At 46.4% G+C, this 20,736-nt stretch overlaps 1 protein-coding gene across 1 annotated transcript in view; it reads right to left on the reverse strand.

The window, feature by feature from the left end:
- LOC120929247 (protein mono-ADP-ribosyltransferase PARP4-like) overlaps positions 1-20,736 on the reverse strand; it is a 136,873-nt gene that overhangs the window by 62,349 nt on the left and 53,788 nt on the right. Inside the window, exons 4-5 of the mRNA XM_040340555.1 lie at positions 18,290-18,404; positions 14,929-14,981 (exon numbers count right to left, since the gene is read on the reverse strand). Coding sequence (XP_040196489.1) covers positions 14,929-14,981; positions 18,290-18,404 — 168 coding nt within the window. The remainder of the gene's footprint in view (positions 1-14,928; positions 14,982-18,289; positions 18,405-20,736) is intronic.

Consider the following 20,736-nt stretch of genomic DNA (forward strand, 5'->3'; position numbering starts at 1 on the left):
GGGTCAGACAGGACAAGCCCATATGTAGAAAGGATGCCTCAGGCAGGTCACATTTAGGGCATGACACTGGAGTAGAGGGGCAGACAGCCATCAACCTTTTCGTGGTGAGATAAGCTCTATGCAAGAATTTAGGTTTGACGAAATGATCTCTGGCAGAGATCATTGTGGTCACATAGGAGGACAGGCAATCCTCCCACTTGTCCTCCGTCAGGTCATTAGATCTTCCTGCCACTTGGTGAGGGTTCTAGCAGAGGCGTTGCTAGGGGGGTGCGGTCCGCCCCGGGTGACACCCGCTAGAGGGGTGACACCGTCCCGATTTAATTTTTTATTTCTTAGCTGACATGTGGGGGGGGGCGGCTCCCCCCCCGCGACTGCAGCGATGAGCGCCGTGGTACAAGAGGAGGGGGGGTTGCGGGTGACACCGAGCTCCTCTCACAGCCACGGGCTGTTAGCGGTGGTCGGCAGTCGGCACACAGGCACAGCCCCCTCCTCTCTGTTTGTGTGTACAGAGGGGGAGGGGCAGAGGGGACCTTCTGTCCATGTGCCGTGGCGCTGCCTGCGATGATCTGAGGTACTGAATGGGGAGGGGGGTGTTTGCACCTGGGGGGATTTCACTGAAGGGGTGGGGGGGGGGGGGGGAATTCTGTACTAAGGGGGTGTTTGCACTGAGGGGGTTTTCACTAAGGGGGGTTTGCACTGAGGGGGGGTGTTTGCACTGGGGGTGTTTGCACTGGGGGGTTTGCACTGAGGGGGGTTTGCACTGAGGGGGGATTTGCACTGAGGGGGGGTTGCACTGATGGGGGGGGGTGTCTGCACTGAAGGGGGGTCTGTGTAACATGCAGGGGTCCAGGAGGTGCAGGTGGCTGTGTAATGTAAAAGGGGTGCAGTGATGCAGGGTGCTGTGTAATGTAAAGGGGTTCAGAGGGCTGTGTAGTGTAAAAGGGTCCAGAGGTGCAGGGGGCTATGTGATGTACAGGGGTGCAGAGGTGCAGGCGCGTGTTTGCCTGCACCTGTGTAATGTAAAAGGGGTGCAGTGATGCAGGGTGCTGTGCAATGTAAAAGGGTCCAGAGATGCAGGGTGCTATGAGATGTAAAGGGGTCCAGTGATGCAGGGTGCTGTGTAATGTAAAGAGGTGCAGGGTGCTGTGTAATGTAAAGGGGTCCAGTGATGCAGGGTGCTGTGTAATGTAAAGGGGTGCAGGGTGCTGTGTAATGTAAAGGGGTCCAGTGATGCAGGGTGCTGTGTAATGTAAAGGGGTCCAGAGGTGCAGGGTACTGTGTAATTTTAAAGGGGTCCAGTGATGCAGGGGGCTGTGTAATGTAAAGAGGTCCAGAGGTGCAGGGTGCTGTGTAATGTAAAAGGGTCCAGAGGTGAAGGGGACTGTGAGATGTAAAGTGGTCCAGTGATACAGGGTGCTGTGTAATTTTAAAGGGGTCCAGTGATGCAGGGTACTGTGTAATTTTAAAGGGGTCCAGTGATGCAGGGGGCTGTGTAATGTAAAGGAGTCCAGTGATGCAAGGGGCTGTTTAATGTAAAGGGGTCCAGTGATGCAGGGTGCTGTGCAATGTAAAGTGGTCCAGAGGTGCAGTTGTGGAGAGGGGTACACAGTAGTAACAAAAAGATATTGAAGGGGGGGTGCCAGATATTGGATCCGCCCGGGTGCCAAATGCCCTAGGTACGCCCCTGGCCTATAGGCTCCTGAGATGTGAATTCCGGTTCTGGAGAAAGAGAGGTGGGGGGAGGGGACAAAGAAAAATGGAGAGAAAGAAGAAGGGATAGAACGAACAAGAAAGATGCATAGGGAGAGAGAGAAAAGGGGAAGAAAGGAGAACAGAGAGCAAACAGTAGGGTAAAAAATATTTGAAAAATGTTATTGGGGGGGGGGGGGGGGGGGTGACACCATATTTTACCGCACCAGGTGACACCAACCCTAGTGACGCCACTGGGTTCTAGTAAATATATGGATGACAGAATCCAAGGTGAGAGAAGATGGGAATTGTTTCCGCAAAGCATTATGCAGTTGTATATATCTGAAAAACATTCAATTTGGTAAGTTCATATCTTTAAGATCATAAAATGAATGTAGCTTACCATCCGAAACAATATGTTTTAATCCCACTACCCCTCTGGCCACCCAGACCAAAGGATCAGGAATAGTTTCTGTATGTGGAAGAGCTGGATTACCCCATAGGGGAATGTGGGGAGAGAATGTCCTAGGGGGAACGATAATGAGCCCTAGCCATACTGAAATAGTGGTTCACATGAAAGTAGTAATCCCGGGGATGAGACCTCAACCCCCTGAAAACACCAGGTTGCTAAGGGTGGAGTAGGAGCCCACAATGACTGCCTCTAGTGTAACTGCAGGTTGAGAGAGAGTCGCCACCTTACAGTCACCAGAATAGATGCCCAAAAATATGCTTGGAAAATCGATAAGAATAATTCACCCTATAAGTAGGAGGACAAAGAGCCCCCAACCCTTACTCCCAGATATTTAAATTCTGCAACCCAGGCCAAGGAAGTGTTTGTATTTGGGCAAATACTAGAAGGGTGTAGGTAAAATAAAAGGGATTCACCCCAATTAATCGAAATCCTGAGTGTGACCCAAAAGTATTGATAATCTCGAACACTGCCAGTAGGAAAGAGGTGGTGTCCCTTAAAAAAAAGGAAAAGGAAGGTGTTATCCGCATAAAGAGAATTTATTTCTTCCACCACCCCCCACCTATATACCCTTAACCGAAGAAGCAGACCTAATCAGAGCAGCAAGGGTTTCCACTGGCAGCACAAAGAGGCCCAGGGAGAGTGGTACCCTGCCTGGTACCTCAAACCAAAGGAAATGGGGAAGAGAAAGTTATTGGTATGCACCCAAGCACTAGGATTGTTATATAGTAGACAAATCCACTTGATAATACGGGGGCAAAACACAAATTTACAGAGGATTGCCCAAAGGTAGCGCCATTCCACTGAATCAAAAGATTTTTCAACATCCAAAAAGGCCACCACTTTAGGGCCGTCCCCATTTGCTCTATAAACATGGATGAGGTGGCGACGGATATTAATATCGGTTCCCCTACCCAGTATGAACCCGGACTGGTCAGCATGCACCAATGCAGTAATCACAGTGCTCAAACAACCCGCCAGGGCCTTAGCTAAAAATTTGGCGTCTACGTTGAGAAGGGAAATAGGCCAATATGATGAACATTGGTCCAGGTCCTTACCAGGTATGAGAAGGACCACCACCACTGCTTCTGCCATTAAGGGGGGGAGGGAGCCTACCTCCAGCTACTTCAGAATCATGGCATGAAATGTGGGGAGCAGTTTTTCAGAATACAATTAAAAAATTCTGCAGGAAGACCATCAGGTCCCAGGAGTTCACATTTTTAACTCTACTATATAAAACCACTCTAATCTAGAGAATTTCAAAAATCTCACATTTCTAGCAATGCTCACAGTTGCAACCTCTGCTTTACAACACAACTTTCTTCTGCTCTACTCTTATCACATCACTGGAATCCTATATTCTTCTCAAGTAATTTGCATTAAAGGCAATTTACTTCTCATTAAATGAGAATTGCCTCATTTTTTTTAAAATGTATACAGTAAAACCTTGGTTTGAGAGCATAATTCGTTCCAGAAACTACTTGTAATCCAAAGCACTTGTATATCAAAGCATTTTTTTTTTACAGGGTATAAAAGAGAAGAGAGGCACCTCTAAGTGTAGCAATAAGTTGCTAAATGTTGTACCTTCATTAAATGTAACTATATTGCTACACTAATGCCCTGTACACACGATCAGTCCAAACTGATGAAAACGGACTGAAGTTCAGTTTCATCGGTTCACCGATGAAGCAGACTGATGGTCTGATGTGCGTACACAGCATCAGTTCAAAAACTGATCGAGTCAGAACGCGGTGACGTAAAACACACAACGTGCTGAAAAAAACAAAGTTCAATGCTTCCAAGCATGCGTCGACTTGATTCTGAGCATGCGCAGGTTTTGAACCGATGCTTTTGTGTACTAACCATCGGTTTTGACCGACGGTCAGGCGTCCATCAGTCCGATTTTAAAGCAAGTTCTAAAACTTTGGTCTGAAGGACAAAAGTCCGATGGGGCATACAGGTTTGGACTGATGAAACTGAACTTCAGTCCGTTTTCATCAGTTTGGACAGATCGTGTGTACAAGGCCTTAGAGGCTCCTCTCTTATTTTTTTATATACAGTTGTGACATGACGCTACTCTTATATCAAGACATCGCTTGTATATCAAGGCAAAATTTATTAAAACATTTTGCTTGTCTTGCAAAACGCTCTCAAACCAAGTTACTCTCAAACCAAGGTTTTAGTGTATTTTACTGCAATTTTACTAAGTACCGTATTTATCGGCATATAACATGCACCTTAACTTTAAGAGGGAAATTTCATGAAAAAAACTTTACACAGCCCCCTGCATGGTACACAGACCCTTGTATAACACACAGCCCCCTGCATAGTACACAGACCCTTGTATAACAACACAGCCCCCTGCATAGTACACATACCCTTGTATAACACACAGCCCCCTTACATTATAAAGACCCCCCCCCCCTGCACTCCCAGGAGACCCCGTCTCTTGGGACAGCGCTGTCCGAATACTCTAAAGTTTAAAAAACTTCACACTATCTCCATTAACACTGGACCCGGTCATGTGACTGTTCTCCTCTGTTTCAGAGACAGTCACATGACCGCTCTCCTCCTCCTCCAATCAAAACTAATTTGAGGAGGAGGCAGAGCGGGGGGAGGAGGAGAGCAGCCACAATGAGCAGCGATAATTGAGGTAATCGAAAGGTAAATCTAAATGGAGGGTAAATTAATCTAAAGATTGACACAGGAGGCGCAATATGACAAAGGGCTAGCAGTAATATATTTTTTTTTTACTGGCGCGCTGTCCCAGGGTCTGGAGAGGCGGGACGGCCGGCATGACACCTTCTGATACGTATTCTTCTACATATTTTTCGTAAAAAAAAAAAAATCACAATAAACGTTTATTGATTGGTTTGCGCAAAAGTTATAGCGTTTACAAAATAGGGGGTAGTTTTATGGCATTTCTATTAATATTTTTTTTTACTAGTAATGGCGGCGATCAGCGTTTTTTTTCGGTACTGCGACATTATGGCGGACAGACGGTCAGGCATTTCTCCCCCTGAGAGGACAGGGAGCTGTGTGTTTACACACACAGCTCCCGGTCCTCGCTCTGTAACTAGCGATCGCGGGTGCCCGGCGGTGATCGCACCCACCGGGCACGCGCGTCGGGATCAGGAACCACCTAGTGGCCGCTTCGCGAGGCGACGTAGAGCTACGGGCTCTCGCGCAGGGGAGCCGACCTGCCGCCGTATAACTGCGGCGGCTGGTCGGCAAGTAGTTAACATAATAAATAAGGAATAAAACATTTCTTTTGTCCAAAAATCGCCCTTATGTGCCACATCCTAACGCTCCCCAGACTCATAATTGCAGCCGGTGTCCACCTCAGCTCTGCAGAAAAAGGTCACATCTTATAGTGATCTATTGCTAGCTGCAGTGATCTATTCCTGTGGGGAAGACTTCCAAACGTAGGCCTCTTGCACATGATACTCGCACATGATATTTTTGTATGTATTTGCAAGTATTTTCACTCATTTTCAAACATATACGATCACGCAAAACTCACGCAAATCTGCGCACATTTTCTCGCAAACTTATTTTAACGTTCTTGTTCTACAGTGTTTAAATGGCCATTTGCGCAGGTTTGTGCGCAATGTGTATTTGCGTGCATGAGGTGTAAATTACTGACCAAAAAAGCAGTCTTTTCTTTTAAACTGAAGAATAGGGATGAGCTTCGTGTTCGAGTCGAACTCATGTTCGACTCGAACATCGTATGTTCAGTCGTTCGTCGAATTACGAATGTTTTGGGCCGTTCGCGCATGCTTTGGCCAATCACAGCACGCAAAAAACGGAGAGCCATAATTGGCCAAAGTCAGGGTGGCTTTGGCCAATTATGGCTCAGGGGGTTTAGTACACGCCCCACACTATATAAGGCTGCCTGGAAGTCGGCCTTGTGTAGTGTGTTGGTGGTTTACAGAGCGAGAGAGAGAGAGAGTGTAATTTTTTGGAGTTAGATAGAGCAGGCAGGCTAGTCAGAGTTACAGTGTGTAGAGGATATATATGCATCCCAGGCAGGCCCGGACTGGGACAAAAAATAGGCCCGGGCATTTTTGATTGAGCAGCCCATGACATGCTAACCGGCACCTCCGGCTGAGAACATGCGGGGAGGTGGAGAGCACTGGTGGGTGGTTGAGAGCACTGGGGGGTGGCAGAGAGCATGGAGGGAGTTGGAGAGCACTGGGGGGGGGGGTGGCAGAAAGCATGGGGGTGGTGAAGAACACTGTAGGGGGGTGGCAAAGAGCACTAGGGGGGTGGCAGAGAGCATGGGGGAGGTGGAGAGCACTAGGGGGTGACAGAGAGCACTAGGGGGTGGCAGAGAGCCCTGGGTGGTGGCAGAGAGCACTGGGGGGGGGGTGGCAGAGAGCACTGGTGGGGAGGTTGAAAGCACTGGGGGTGTGGCAGAGAGCACTGGAGGGTGGCATGGCAGAGAGCACTAGGGGAGGCAGAGATCACTGGGGGGAAGGTTGAGATCACTGGAGGGGAGGTTGAGAGCACTGGAGGGGGGGTGGCAAAGAGCACTGGGGGGGGTGGCAAAGAGCACTGGGGGAGGCGGAGAGCACTGGGGGAGGCGGAGAGCACTGGGGGGTGGCAGAGAGCACTGGGGGGGGTGGCAGAGAGCACTGGGGGGTGGCAGAGAGCACTGGGGGGTGGAAAAGAGCCCTAGGGGGTGGCGGAGAGCCCTAAGGGGTGGCAGAGAGCCCTGGGGGGTGGCGGAGAGCAATGGGGGGTGGCAGAGAGCCCTAGGGGGAGGTTGAGAGCCCTAGGGGGAGGTTGAGAGCCCTGGGGTGTTGAGGAGAGCAATGGGGGGTGGCGGAGAGCAATGGGGGGTGGCAGAGAGCCCTAGGGGGAGGTTGAGAGCCCTAGGGGGAGGTTGAGAGCCCTGGGGTGTTGAGGAGAGCAATGGGGGGTGGCGGAGAGCAATGGGGGGTGGCAGAGAGCCCTGGGGGTGGCGGAGAGCCCTAGGGGGAGGTTGAGAGCCCTGGGGGGTTGAAGAGAGCAATGGGGGCTGGCAGAGAGCCCTGGGGGGTGGCGGAGAGCCCTAGGGGGAGGTTGAGAGCCCTGGGGGGTTGAAGAGAGCACTGGGGGGTGGCAAAGAGAACTGGAGGGTAGCAGAGAGCACTGGGGGGTAGAAGAGAGCACTGGGGGGGGGTAGAAGAGAGCACTGGAGGGGAGGTTGAGAGCACTGGAGGATGGAAGTGAGCCCTTGGGGGTGGCAGAGAGCACTGGAGGGGGGGGGGGGGGGGCAAAGAGAACTGGGGGTAGCAGAGAGCACTGGGGGGTAGCAGAGAGCACTGGGGGGGGAAGTTGAGAGCACTGGAGGGGAGGTTGAGAGCACTGGAGGGTGGCAGAGAGCACTGGGGGTGGCAGAGAGCACTGCAGGGGGTAGCAGAGAGCACTGGGGGGTGGCAGAGAGCACTGGGGGGTGGCGGAGAGCACTGGGGTGATAGCAGAGAGCATGACGGGAGGTGTAGAGCACTGGGGGGTGGCAGAGAGCCCTGGGGGGTGGCAGAGAGCACTGCAGGGGGTAGCAGAGAGCTCTGGGGGGTGGCGGAGAGCACTGGGGGGTGGCGGAGAGCACTGGAGTGATAGCAGAGAGCATGAAGGGAGGTGTAGAGCACTGGGGGTGGCAGAGAGCCCTGGGGGGTGGCAGAGAGCAATGGGAGGGGTGGCAGAGAGCACTGCTGGGGTGGCAGAGAGCACTGCGGGGGGTGGCGGAGAGCACTGGGGGGTGGCGAAGAGCACTGGGGTGGTAGCAGAGAACATGGAGGGAGGTGTAGAGCACTGGGGGGGGGGTGGCAGAGAGCCCTGGAGGGTGGCAGAGAGCACTGGGGGGGGTGGCGGAGAGCACTGGGGGGGTGGCAGAGAGCACTGGGGGGTGGTGGAGAGCACTGGGGTGGTAGCAGAGAACATGGAGGGAGGTGTAGAGCACTGGGGGGTGGCAGAGAGCACTGGGGGGTGGCAGAGAGCACTGGGGTTGGCAGAGAGCACTGGAGGGTGACAGAGAGCACTGGGGGTTGGCAGAGAGCACTGGGGGTGGCAGAGAGCACTGGGGGGTGGCAGAGAACACTGGGGGGTGATGGGGAGCACTGGGGGGTGGAAGAGAGCCCTAGGGGGAGGGTGAGAGCACTGGGGGGAGGGTGAGAGCACTGGGGGGAGGGTGAGAGCACTGGGGGTGGCAGAGAGCCCTGGGGGGTGGCAGAGAGCAATGGGAGGGGTGGCAGAGAGCACTGCGGGGGGTGGCAGAGAGCACTGGGGGGGTGGCAGAGAGCACTGCAGGGGGTAGCAGAGAGCACTGGGGGGTGGCGGAGAGCACTGGGGTGATAGCAGAGAGCATGAAGGGAGGTGTAGAGCACTGGGGGTGGCAGAGAGCCCTGGGGGGTGGCAGAGAGCAATGGGAGGGGTGGCAGAGAGGACTGCGGGGGGTGGCAGAGAGCACTGCGGGGGGTGGCGGAGAGCACTGGGGTGGTAGCAGAGAACATGGAGGGAGGTGTAGAGCACTGGGGGTGGCAGAGAGCCCTGGAGGGTGGCAGAGAGCACTGGGGGGGGGGGGGTGGCGGAGAGCACTGGGGGGTGGCAGAGAGCACTGGGGGGTGGCAGAGAGCACTGGGGTTGGCAGAGATCACTGGGGGGTGACGGGGAGCACTGGGGGGTGGAAGAGAGCCCTAGGGGGAGGGGGAGAGCACTGGGGGGAGGGTGAGAGCCCTGGGGGGTCTTGGAGAGCCCTGGGGGGGGGGGTCTTGGAGAGCCCTGGGGGGGGGTGGCAGAGAGCACTGGGGGGAGGTGGAGATAACGAGGAAGCAAAGAGTATGGGAGGTGGAGGAGGAGCAGTTTGGGCTTCTGCATATAAAAATCTTTTTCTCTATCGTCTCCCTTCTGCTGTATTGGGATGCCTGCTGTTTTTACTGTACCTCTCGCAGCCTCAGGCATTCCAATACAGCAGAAGGGAGACGATAGAGAAAAAGATTTGTATATGCAGACGCCCCCACTGCTCCTCCTATCCAGGTTACAGGAGCGGGGGGGGCTGCACTCACGTTTTCTGGAATCCGGTCCGGTGTTGTAGCAGCAGCCAGCAGGTGTCGGCTCTGGCTCCTCCCCCTCGCAGTCACACCCCCCGGCCGTGGAGAGGCCGAAGGCTTCTCATCTAGCTCCTCCCCCTCGGTGTTTACGTCCACCCGGGCGGCCGCGGAGAGGCTAGATGAGCGGCGCGGCTTGTGCCCCGCGGCTTGCAGCCTAGCAGCATCTCGGTGGCCGCGGCCCACCGGGCGTATGCCCGGTTTGCCCGATGGCCAGTCCGGGCCTGATCCCAGGTGTTGTATATATATTTATACACTGTATTGAGTTTAAATAGATCAGTTCTTCCTAATATACTGGCAGGCAGGTGATTGTGCTAGCTGCAGTATTTTCACGTGGTGTACTGTCTGTGTCCTCTGCACAGTGTGCACCTAAAGCTACGTCAATAGATTTACTGGTGTTTCTCATATTAATTTCTAAAGGCAGGGATCTTCTCATATTAATACCACAGGCAGGGGATCATTCTGCAAGTATTTTCACGTGGTGTGCGGTGTCCTCTGCACAGTGTGCACCTAAAGCTACGTCAATAGATTTGCTGGTGTTTCTCATATTAATTCCTACAGGCAGGGATCTTCTCATATTAATACCACAGGCAGGGGATCATTTTGCAAGTATTTTCACGTGGTGTGCTGTGTCCTCTGCACAGTGTGCACCTAAAGCCACGTGAATACAATTGCTGTTGTTGTCATATTAATATCACAGGCAGTGGCTGATCAGCAAGTATTTTCACGGCGCCCATTCCTGCGCCCACCAAGAGTAACTGTGAGGGCTTACAGTGTTGTGGCACCAGCACCACCACCAACAAAGGCCCAATTTTTCTGCCCCTGTTTAACAGGGGCATGTAATTACAATTCATAATCTAATATTTCACAGCAGGGCCCATTCCTGCGTAACTGTGAGGACTTACAGTGTTGTGGCACCAGGGCCAGCACCAAAGGCCCAATTATTCTACCACTGTTTAACAATGGCATGTAATTACAATTCTTGATATAATAGTTCAGAGCAGGGCGTTCCAGCGCCCACCAAGACTAACTGTGAGGGCCTACAGTGTTGTGGCAACACCAACACCTAGGGCCCAAATTTCTGCAGAGTATATACGGCAGGCACAAAAAACAAAAAGTAACTTATAGGAAAAAACCTCAAGGAGGGGGTTTATCCTATGGGTAACAAGGGGCTACTATAGGTAAAGAGGGACTATACTCATGATTTAGAAAGTTTCCAAAATTATTTAATGTTGAAAAAGGTCGCTACAAAACATAATTTACATAGCAGTAAAAATTGCATGTGCAAGTATATATACAGGCGATTGAACTGGATGAGTGAACAATAATGCACCTATAAAGATACTATGTGCAAATATTAGACATACATGAAAGACAATGACGAACATACAACATATATAGGCTAACAGTCCGGACGTGAAGATAACCACATCTGCTGCAATTTCCAATTGGAAAAACCGAAATAATGTAATTTCAGAAAAATGTAAATAAATACTATGGAACAAAGCAGCAGATGTGACCCCGCCAGGAGGGAAGCAGTGGGGTGGTACAAAGGGGAACAAGAAAAAATATGCCTCTATATGTTAAATGAAAAATGGACAAAGTTAGGAGCCTGCCCAATGGGGTGAATTATGCTCTATACTAGTGTCCTTGTGTCCTATTAAGAGCATATAGATGTTCCCCAATAATGAGTTAATGTTACACTACAATAGAAAAATCGTTTTTTTTCCGGAAATCAAGATCATTGAAAAAATAAGTTGGACAAAAATTGTCTAATGAATCTAAGTAGTTTCACTGAACGACCACAGCCATGGATAATTGTAATAAAAATATGTTAAATGAATGAGATAGTTTTCATTCATTTAACATATAGAGGCATATTTTTTCTTGTTCCCCTTGTTGCAGCAGATGTGGTTATCTTCATGTCCGGACTGTTAGTCTATATATGTTGTATGTTCGTCATTGTCTTTCATGTATGTCTAATATTTGCACATAGTATCTTTATAGGTGCATTATTGTTTACTCATCCAGTTCAATCGCCTGTATATATACTTGCACATGCAATTTTTACTGCTATGTAAATTATGTTTTGTAGCGACCTTTTTCAACATTAAATAATTTTGGAAACTTTCTAAATCATGAGTATAGTCCCTCTTTACCTATAGTAGCCCCTTGTTACCCATAGGATAAACCCCCTCCTTGAGGTTTTTCCTATAAGGTACTTTTTGTTTTTTGTGCTCATATTTTTGGCTACGGTAAAGACCCCGCATTCGGGGGAGCGTCTACTCAGTATAGCCGCTACCACACATTAGTAGTTTTTTCTTCATGGGACGCACTGTTTTCTTTTTTCGTTATATACGGCAGGCCCCTACTTTCAAACATCCAACTTACAAACAACTCCTACTTACAAACAGAAGGAGAAAACAGAAAGTGAGAGGAAATCTACCTCTAGGAAGGGAAATTCTCTTCTGTAAGAGGTGTCTCCTGTCCACTAATGCTTTATCACCAATCCTTGTTTCCAGAGCTTTTTTTCCTCAGAAAATAGGTGCAGGAACTCAACCACGACCACATTAAAATTTCACAAACAGTAGAAGGGTCTTAAAGGGGTATTAAATATCAGGATTGCATTACATACAGAGTGTAGAGTTCAGGGGGTTACACACAGAGTGCAGAGCTGTCACTTGTAAACACAGAAACCAGACTTCTGTGTTTACAGGTGATTGTGGTGAGCAGGCACCAAAGGGTCTGAGCCAGAGGTGGTGGAACTCAGTTCCCCCAAGTTCCCCCTGAAAAAAAGCCCTGCTTGTTTCACTAAAAATTTTCAAAAAATCTTTTGTCATTGGGACAGAAAGTGAGGTGCAATCTTTTGAACAGATGCTCACAGACAGCAAAACAAATGTTACAGGGGTGATACCCCTTCTCTATGTTTTCCAAAAAACTTAAAAATCGATTTTTTGGCTGGAGCTACACTTTAAAAAAGTACCAGTTCAAAATGACAAACAAATTCTACTTAACAACAAACCTACAGACCCTGTCTTGTTTGCACTGCCTGTATACTGCTGTTCAAAGTATATAGGGCCAAAGGGGCTGGTAATGACCTGGGGGGAGGGAAACCCATGATATTTTTCTCAATGATTTTAATCCATATTGCAGGGACCAGACATTACATTAAAGCCGCAAGCAGTTTTAAATGACTGTTTTCTTATAGTAATGTCATTTTGTGCAGGCACAGTTCTAAACATGGGAAACACATGCCACTTCACATGCATACTATAGACACCCAGCAGGTATGATATTTAAAAGAATTTTTCAATTTTTTTTTACTTTAAGCATCATTAAAATCACTGCTCCAGAAAAAAAGACAGTTTTTAAAACTTTTTTTTCCATCAATACATGTTCCCTGGGGCAAGACCCGGGTCCTCAAACCTGTTTTACGACAATAACTTGCATATTAACCTTTAAAATTAGCACTTTTGAATTCGAACGTTCAAGTCCCATAGACTTCAATGGGGTTCTAAAAGTTTGCGCAAACGTTCGGTCCGTTCAAAGGTTCTGGTGCGAACCGAACGGGGGGGTGTTCGGCTCACACCTACTGAAGAATGCACAGCGTTTGTTTAAGTGCCTGTATGCATAGGCACATTACAATTAATAGGCTGTATTTTAGCTCAGTAAAAAAAAAAAAAAAGCTGTACTGAGCTTTTTCAAGCTGCAGTGTGCAAAAGGCCTATGAGGAAGACATGTGACATTTCATGTTACATCACTTCCTATGTAAACACAATTCAGAAAACATTGTTCGAAATGGTGTTCCCAGTGCTCTACTACGGAGTGCTCCTTATGCAGTGCTTCACAGCAGGAGCAGAAACCCAGGCGCACCTGGGCTTAGTGGTGTACTAAAGCTTTAATTTATCAGTGCCTCTATTGCTAACTCCTGCTGTAACTGCTGCCATTCTGTATACACCCAGCTGTGTCTCACTTGGTGGGCATCAGGGATATAATGTTTATGAATGCTTTTACAGAAGAACCATAATCTCAATCTAGAAGAAAAAATTGCTGTTTATAATGTACCACATCCATTGCTTCAACCTCAAAAATACCTTGGGGCAGATTCACAAAAGAGATACGATGGCGTATCTCCTGATACGCCGTCGTATCTCTGTGATACGACGGTCGTATCTATGCGCCTGATTCATAGAATCAGGTTACGCATAGATCTCCCTAAGATCCGACAGGTGTAAGTGACTTACACTGTCGGATCTTAGGCTGCAATTCTAGGCCGGCCGCTAGGTGGCGATTCCATTGCGGTCGGCGTAGAATATGCAAATGAGTCGTTACGCCGATTCACGGACGTACGCTTTGCCCGTCGCAGTAAATGTACGCCGTTTCCGTAGAGATACGCGGCGTAAAACTAAACCTGCCCTCTAGGTGGTCTAGTCAATGTAAGTATGGCCGTCGTTCCCGCGTTGAAATTTTAAATTTAACGTAGTTTGCGTAAGTCGTCCGTGAATGGCGCTGGACGCCATTTACGTTAACGTCGAAACCAATGACGTCCTTGCGACGTCATTTAGCGCAATGCACGTTGGGAAATTTTAGGGACGGCGCATGCGCAGTACGTTCGGCGCAGGAACGCGCCTAATTTAAATGATGCACGCCCCATTTGAATTAGGCGGGCTTGCGCCGGACGGATTTACGCTACGCCGCCGCAAGTTTACAGGCAAGTGCTTTGTGAATCAAGCACTTGCCCGTAAAACTTGCGGCGGTGTAACATAAATGTAATACGTTACGCCGCCGCAGAGTAAGGCGATTCTACGTGAATCTGCCCCTTTATTTTATTTTTTTGGACTTTACTGGTACCAAGAACGACAGACACATGATTATATATATATATGAAATAAATAAATAAATACTATGAATTTTATTACAAAGCGTAAAAACACACACACACACTAATATATATATATATATATATATATATATATATATATACACACACACACACACATAAACAACACAGGATTAAAATCCCTAGAAAGCAGTGACGACCATATCTAGTATCAATTACAAATATCTTTGCTGGATTAATCCCAAGAGGTCAATGCATTTCACATCAATTAGCTTCTTCGGACCTTTAAATTGTAATGGCAAAGAATTATGGCCTAACTGAATATTTTTTTATGAATTTAATATATTTCTACTAACATAACAATTTTCTCTACATCATAAGATATATGTGCTACTTACAATTCACTTTCAGAAAACCTGGCAATGTCGGGCTAGCACCTTCTACATTGCCAGGTTTTCTGAAAGCAATGTGTAAGTGACACAGATAATAACTTATGATGTAGAGAAGAGTGTTATGTTAGTAGAAATATATTCAATTCATATGTTTTTACAGTTAGGCGACATTTCATTGCCACCAAGATTTAAAGGTCCTGAAGAAGCTAATTGATGTGAACGCATTGACCTCCTGGGATAATCCAGCAAAGATATTTGTAATTTATACTATATATTGTCTACACTACTTTCTAGTGATTTCAATCCTGTGTTGTTCTTGTATACAGTATATTCATGAATCTGTCCTACTTGGTACCAGTAAAGTCCGACACATAAAAGGTCTTTTTGAGGTTGAAAGAACCATAATCTGATGAAACAATGAACGTTGACCATAACAGATGCATTTACCTGCTGAAGCGATTCAGACTTGATGGTGCACTTCTTTTACTTCTCATTTCAACCTGAGGACAAAAACAGAAGTTCTTGGCTAGTATCCTTTATCACATTTGTATACAATGGTTTCGGTACCCTTTATCAAACTATGTTTTGTTGCTTTTTTAAGTGAAATAATTGTACAGTTTAACACTATGAATCATATATGAATTGCACAGGAAGCGCACTGCATCATGGAGAAAACATGCAACAGAGTGCATTGGGGGATGCCCCCTTGGACTTTAAATGGCAGGAAAAAGTAGTAGGAATCAAGGTAGATAAAAAAAAAGGCCACACAAGAGCCAGCTTTATTAGTGCAGAAAAGGTAAAAGTAGGATTTTTTATAACAGCTTACCTGTAAAATCCTTTTCTTTGAGTACATCACGGGACACAGAGCCTTAAAGGATCACTAAACAATAACATTTTTTGGGCTAAATAGCTTGCTTTATCTTATAGCAGTCTTGATTTCATGTCCTCATTGTCCGTTTTTGCTTTGAAGCAGCTGTAATCCTTTGCTGAAATCCTCACTTCCTGGTTCTCTGGCTCCATAGTAAATTTCTCATGGGAGCTTCTCATTGTGGTCTAAGCTGTGTGTCTAAAACTCCTCAGAACCAATCAGATTCATTTTAAAAACAAAACACCGCCCTGGATTTGTTTGTGTTTGTTCTGTGTGTCTCTTTACTTCACATAAACATGAAATCAGTTTAAAAGCGAAAGTGAAACTAGAGGCACATTATATGATAGAATTTTATCTATTTTTCATCATTTTTAAAAGGAATCAGTTAACTTTTATGTCTCTATACCCTGTAAACAGTCATTTCAGCAAAAAAAAATGTTTTCCTTTAGTGACCCTTTAATCATTACTATGTGGGTTATATAGTCTACCTTCAGGTGCTGGACACTGGTGTAATTAATTAGAACAGGAAGTTCCCTCCCTATATAACCCCTCCCATGCTGGGAGTACCTCAGTTTTTGAAGCAAAGCAATAAGTGTCCCAAAATCCCCAAACAAGAGGGGCGGGAGCTCTGTGTCCCGTGATGTACTCAAAGAAAAGGATTTTACAGGTAAGCTGTTATAAAAAATCCTACTTTCTTTATCGTACATCACGGGACACAGAGCCTTAATCATTACTATGTGGGATGTCCCAACGCAATGCTTACTGAGGGGAAAGAGACACCAACAACGCAGACCGCCATCAGACATGAGGACCTCTAATGCTGCCTGCAGCATACTGCGCCCAAAAAAGGCTGCATCCTCCTGCCGTCTTATGTTCACCTGATAGGATTAGAGAACGCAAGCACAAACGACCAAGTTGCGGCCTGGCAAATCTGAGTCATAAAGGCTTGGTAATGCAGCACGCATGACGTGTTACTATCCTGGTAGGGTGCACCCCAAAAGAAACAGGGGGAAGCCCTCTCTTAACCACAAGCCTGAATAATAACCTGATGAATCAACATTAGACAACAGTCGATTTAGACGCTGCCTGCCCTTTCCTGGGGCATCCTGGTAGCGCAACATCAGTTTTCCGTATCTGAGCAGCTGCTTCAGATAGGTCTTGACCTCTCTTATACTAATGAGAGTGCGTGTAGCCATTTTAATAGCTGATCCGAACACTGCCTGCCCACCTCTAGGGTCTTCTGGCAGCAAAACAAAACGTTAGGTTTCTATCTGAAGCCTTCAGCTAGATCTTAAACTGCTCTCATTTCTATTGAGAGAAAAGCCATAACCTTTCCTTCCGCAGACCAAGGTTTTGAAACAAAGAAAAGGAAGGCAAGAATATCCTGATTCAAATGAAAACTAGATCCTTCTAATAAACAAAGTTGGGTGAGGATTTAACATCATCCTTCTTGTAAAAATAATTAAGTATGGCTCTATACAAAGAAAGTTGCCAATACTCTCTTGCGGAGGCAACCGCAACCAAGACCACCGACTTCTTCTTTAGAAGGATGAAGGGAATCATGGTGCATCAGCCCAAGGTGCTGACTCTGTAAGCCAGCAAAACTAGATCACATCTTCCGAGCACAAGGGCGACCTAACTGGCGGACCTATACACATCACCCCTTGTATAGCGGCCCGGATCAAGAGTGTGAGACAAGCGACCCTTGAAAAATATTGACAAGGCCGAGATCGGATCCTTGTTGGAACTTGAGGCTAGCCCCATCTCCATACCAATGTAGGAAGGCAAGAATTTTACCAAAGACATCCTACCAAGGATGCCACCCCTAGGTTTCACACCAGGACTATGGTCCTTCCAGATCCTACGAAATCTGGTCCGGGAGGCCAGCTCTCCTGTATGAATAAAGGTTATGAATTAAATGTTTTCCTCTCATTAATACGGATGTGGCATTGTGAGTGCTACCCCTTTTCCCTTAGGATTCATTACTTCCTTCTCTTGCCATTGTTTTTACAGTGCAAGCTCTTCTGATGTGCTACATACCAGGCGCCTTTTGTGAATATGCTATGATAATCAGCCTCTGGACACACTCTTAGCCACCCCCACTGTGCATGGATTTGTGCAGCCAGCATGTACTGTCTTTTTGTGCTGCTTTTATTTGTATTTTTGTGAATCAAATATGTAAGTACCTTTTGGCTTTGTTATTTATTGTACTCAAAAAAGGTTGTTTATAGTATATTGATGTTTTCTTTATGTAAATATCATTATATACTTACATTTATATTACAGACAAGAACAATAGCTCCCCAAACTGCAGTACCACCCCTGAGGAAGGAAAAAATGTATACCAATGCAAAATAATTTCCGAAACATGTCGGGTTTATGTATGTGAATCCAAATGGCTGATCTCAATTTGTTTTGAGCAGTATTTTTGTACCATTAGTTTGGGATATTATAATATGTCTTGTGTTATGATGATTCGTTGGTGCACTGTTCTAATATGTATCTGAAGTGAAATTGTGTTTTCACACAATATACTTTTTACCTTTTCTACACTAATAAAGCTGGCACTTTTGTGCCTTTTTTTTTTATCTACCTTGATTCCTACTACTTTTTCCTGCCATAAAAAGTCCAAGGGGGCATACCCCAATGCACTCTGTTGCATGTTTTCTCCATCAGTCTACAATCATTTCTTCTACAGAGCTAAGCTCTTGTTTTATGAATTGATATCCTTTTCTATCTAAGATATAGACATTTTTAAAACAAGCCTTCTAACAAGCACTACATGTTTGATATCTACCCAAGTATTATATTATAATGAACTATAAATAGATTAAACATATTTATCACTTGTAAGTAACCTTGTCCATGCATGTAACTAAACAGCTAGGCTCATTGCTTAAAAAAAACACTGTAATGTCCTCCACAAACAGATAAACTTACCCTACATGAAGCAGATGCCTGATTTGTTGATATAGGTAAAACTTGATGGGGAGGACACGGAGGAGGGGGGGGAGGTTGTATATTTGCTGCTGCTCCCACAGTTGGTCTTTGCATACTGCAAATCAAACAAGAGTTGACATTGTCAAGATAGTCCAAAAGTCTTACATCTACTATAGATAGAAGTCTGTGGTTGGTTAGGAATACAATATCTGATTGTTTATTTAAAAATATTACATCCCAGATAAAAATGCTTGTGTCATATAAGGGTACATTCAGAGGTTACAAAAGGTAGCAGTACTATCTTGGTGATGAAGTACCCTATCCGGAGCAGAAATTCAAGATAAAATATATGTTTTGGACAATGGTTCTATCCCACAAACAAAAAGCAGCTTAGCACCTTATGGGCATAATGCAATCATCATGAAACACCAGTTTAGTACTTAAAGGGTCACTAAAGGAAAAAAAATGTTTTGCTGAAATGACGGTTTACAGGGTATAGAGACATAAAAGTTAACTGATTCCTTTTAAAAATGATTAAAAATAGATTCAATTTAATCATATAATGTGCCTGCAGTTTTACTTTCGTTTTTAAACTGGTTTCATGTTTATGTGAAGTAGAGAGACCCACAGAACAAAAACAAACAAATCCAGGGCAGTGTTTTGTTTTTAAAATGAATCTGATTGGTTCTGTTAAGTTTTAGACACACAGTAATGACAGCTTAGACCACCGTGACAAGCTCCCAGTACTGTGGTTCTAAGGCGCCAGCCAAGCAGGAAGTGTGGAGATCACAGCAGAATTACAGCTACTTCAAAGCAAAAACAAACAATAAGGACATGAAACCAGTACTGCAGTAAGGTAAAGGAAGCTATTTAGCTAAAAAAAAAATCCTTTAGTGATCCTTTAAGTACTGAATGTAAAAAGAAAAGAATTACCGACTAAAAAAATAAATAATAAAAAAAAATAAAGAATTGAGAAAAAAAAAACAGCGTGCCCCTCCCCCCCAGGTCCATACCAGGCCCTTGGGTTTAGTATGGATTCGGAGAGGACCCCCCATGCCAAAAAAAAATAAAAAATAGCGTGGGAGTCCCCCCAAAATCCATACTAGGCCCTTATCCAAGCATGCAGCCCGGCAGGTCAGGAAAGGGAGGGGACGAGCGAGCGCCCCCTCCTGAACCATACCAGGCCGCATGCCCTCAACATGGGGGGATGGGTGCTTTGGGGTGGGGGGCGCAGAGCCTCCCCTGCCCTAAAGCACCCATCCCCCCATGTTGAGGGCATACTGCCTGGTATGGTTCAGGAGGGGGGGCGCTCGCTCGTCCCCTCCCTTTCCTGACCTGCCTGGTTGCATGCTTGGATAAGGGTCTGGTACGGAGTTTGGGGTACCCCCACGCCATTTTTACATTTTGGTGTGGGGGTCCCCTCCAAATCCATACTAGACCCAAGGGCCTGGTATGGATTTCTCAATTATTATTTATTTAGCTGGCAGTGAAAACGCGTGTCCAAAAATGCGGCAAGCACCGCAAAAAGTACTGCAGAAACGCTCAAAAGCAACCTGCAAAGATGTGAATCGTGCCTTATGCTCTGTACACACGATCGGTTCATCCGATGAAAACGGTCTGATGGATTTTTTCATCAGATATCCGATGAAGCTGACTTTCATCAGTCTTGCCTACACACCATCAGTTAAAAAAACGATCATGTCAGAACGCGGTGTCATAAAACACTATGACGTTCTGAGAAAAATGAAGTTCAATGCTTCCAAGCATGCGTCGACTTGATTCTGACCATGCGTGGATTTTTAACCGATGGACGTGCCCACAGACGATCGTTTTTTTCTATCGGTTAGTTAACCATCAGATAATTTTAAAACAAGTTCCTAGTTTTTTCACCGATGGGACCCACACACGATCGGTTAGTCTAATGAAAACGGTCCATCAGACCGTTTTCATCAGACAAACCGATCGTGTGTATGCGGCATAAGAGCCTTTGATGGCTAAGATGATATAATCAGTGTGTTGCTGGCATTTCCTCAGTCTTCTTCCCTGTGATGTGATGTAACTTTGTAGCAAGTCACAGGGTGAGAGGCTCCAGCAGGGGTTAATTTGTGCCAGACATACTTGAACACAGGCAGTAACTGCACAGACACCAAGATTATTAATTGTCATCTTTGAGTTAGCACCACAGTCCAGGAAATCAATGCGGACTATGGTTAATGCTTGAAAAAAAGATGGCCTTGCTCTTCTGAGAAGAAAAGAATATAAATGCATTGATAGGGGGGAAACGATGGTCTCTGAGAGGGGTAATAAATACCTGCAAATGCTACACTTAAGCCTGGTACACACAGGCCGAATATCAACCAGTTCAACAGAAACTAGCCAACAATCAGCCCATATGTACAACAGTCTGGCCAGCTTCGGTCAACCTAGCATGCTGGGAAAAAAGCAGC

The sequence above is a fragment of the Rana temporaria genome, chromosome 2, assembly GCF_905171775.1.
Source record: "Rana temporaria chromosome 2, aRanTem1.1, whole genome shotgun sequence".
NCBI classification, from domain to species: Eukaryota; Metazoa; Chordata; class Amphibia; order Anura; family Ranidae; genus Rana; species Rana temporaria.